Genomic DNA, 807 nt, shown 5'->3' on the forward strand with positions numbered 1-807 from the left:
TGTCCGGCTGCGCCGAAGGGGAGCCCGGCCGCATGGCCCCCCTCCCCACTCTCCCTCCGGAGTCCAGGGGGCCCCCCACCACCCCCCTCAGCCTGTGGCCAGGGGACTGAGGGGGGCGCGCGGACCCGCCGGCGGCCCCTACTCCGTCTGCAGCGCCCCCTCTTCTGGGCTCCGCCGCGGCTCCTGCCTCAGCCTCTGCTGCCGCCGCCGCGCGCTGTTGCAGCCCCGAGTTCCTTCCCCGCTGCTAACTTTCTGCCGGTAGAGAGGAGACGCGCGGAGGGAGGAGGAGGGGGCCGGGCGCGCGCCCGGCGCCGCTGAGGGAAGGGGGGTGCGCTTCGCGCGCGCCTGCGAAGGGGGGCGCGGGAGAGGAGGAGGCGTGGGCTGGGTCTGGGACACCCGGGAGATCAGAGCTCTTGCCCCGCCACACTTGAGCTGGTCCGCGCCCTGCCCCGTGTGATTCACTTCCCCTGGGAGCCTAGGATCCCGGCTTCCTCATCTCTTCCCAGTACTTTTCGGGACGCAGGGCGCTCTATCAGCCGCTCGTGCTACGCCCTGCGAAGCTTAGGACCAGAGGGTGGCGAGCTCAGGCCTCCCCTCGTCTCCTGAGACGCCGGGGAAGCCCGGCCCATCCCTGATGCGTCCCTCTCTCAGCCTGGCTACGGTCCTGCCTTTGGTCCTGGAATGTTACCTTCTCCACATCAGCTATCCCACCCCAATTTCCATCTTCCCGGTCTCCCCATCTAATCTTGAAGCTCCTGATGGGTGGAGCTTCGACACAAACTCTCCGGCTTCACTGCCCTGGAGCGC

The 807-nt window shown here is 69.1% G+C and overlaps 1 protein-coding gene across 1 annotated transcript in view; it reads right to left on the reverse strand.

Moving 5' to 3' along the window:
• HS3ST4 (heparan sulfate-glucosamine 3-sulfotransferase 4) overlaps positions 1-34 on the reverse strand; it is a 610,606-nt gene extending 610,572 nt beyond the window's left edge. The window contains exon 1 of the mRNA XM_007954172.1: positions 14-34. Within this exon, the coding sequence (XP_007952363.1) occupies positions 14-34 (21 nt within the window). The remainder of the gene's footprint in view (positions 1-13) is intronic.
• Positions 35-807: the final 773 nt, after the last annotated feature.

This window comes from Orycteropus afer, unplaced genomic scaffold, assembly GCF_000298275.1.
Source record: "Orycteropus afer afer isolate SDZICR_OR568_19922 unplaced genomic scaffold, OryAfe1.0 scaffold00438, whole genome shotgun sequence".
Lineage (NCBI taxonomy): Eukaryota > Metazoa > Chordata > Mammalia > Tubulidentata > Orycteropodidae > Orycteropus > Orycteropus afer.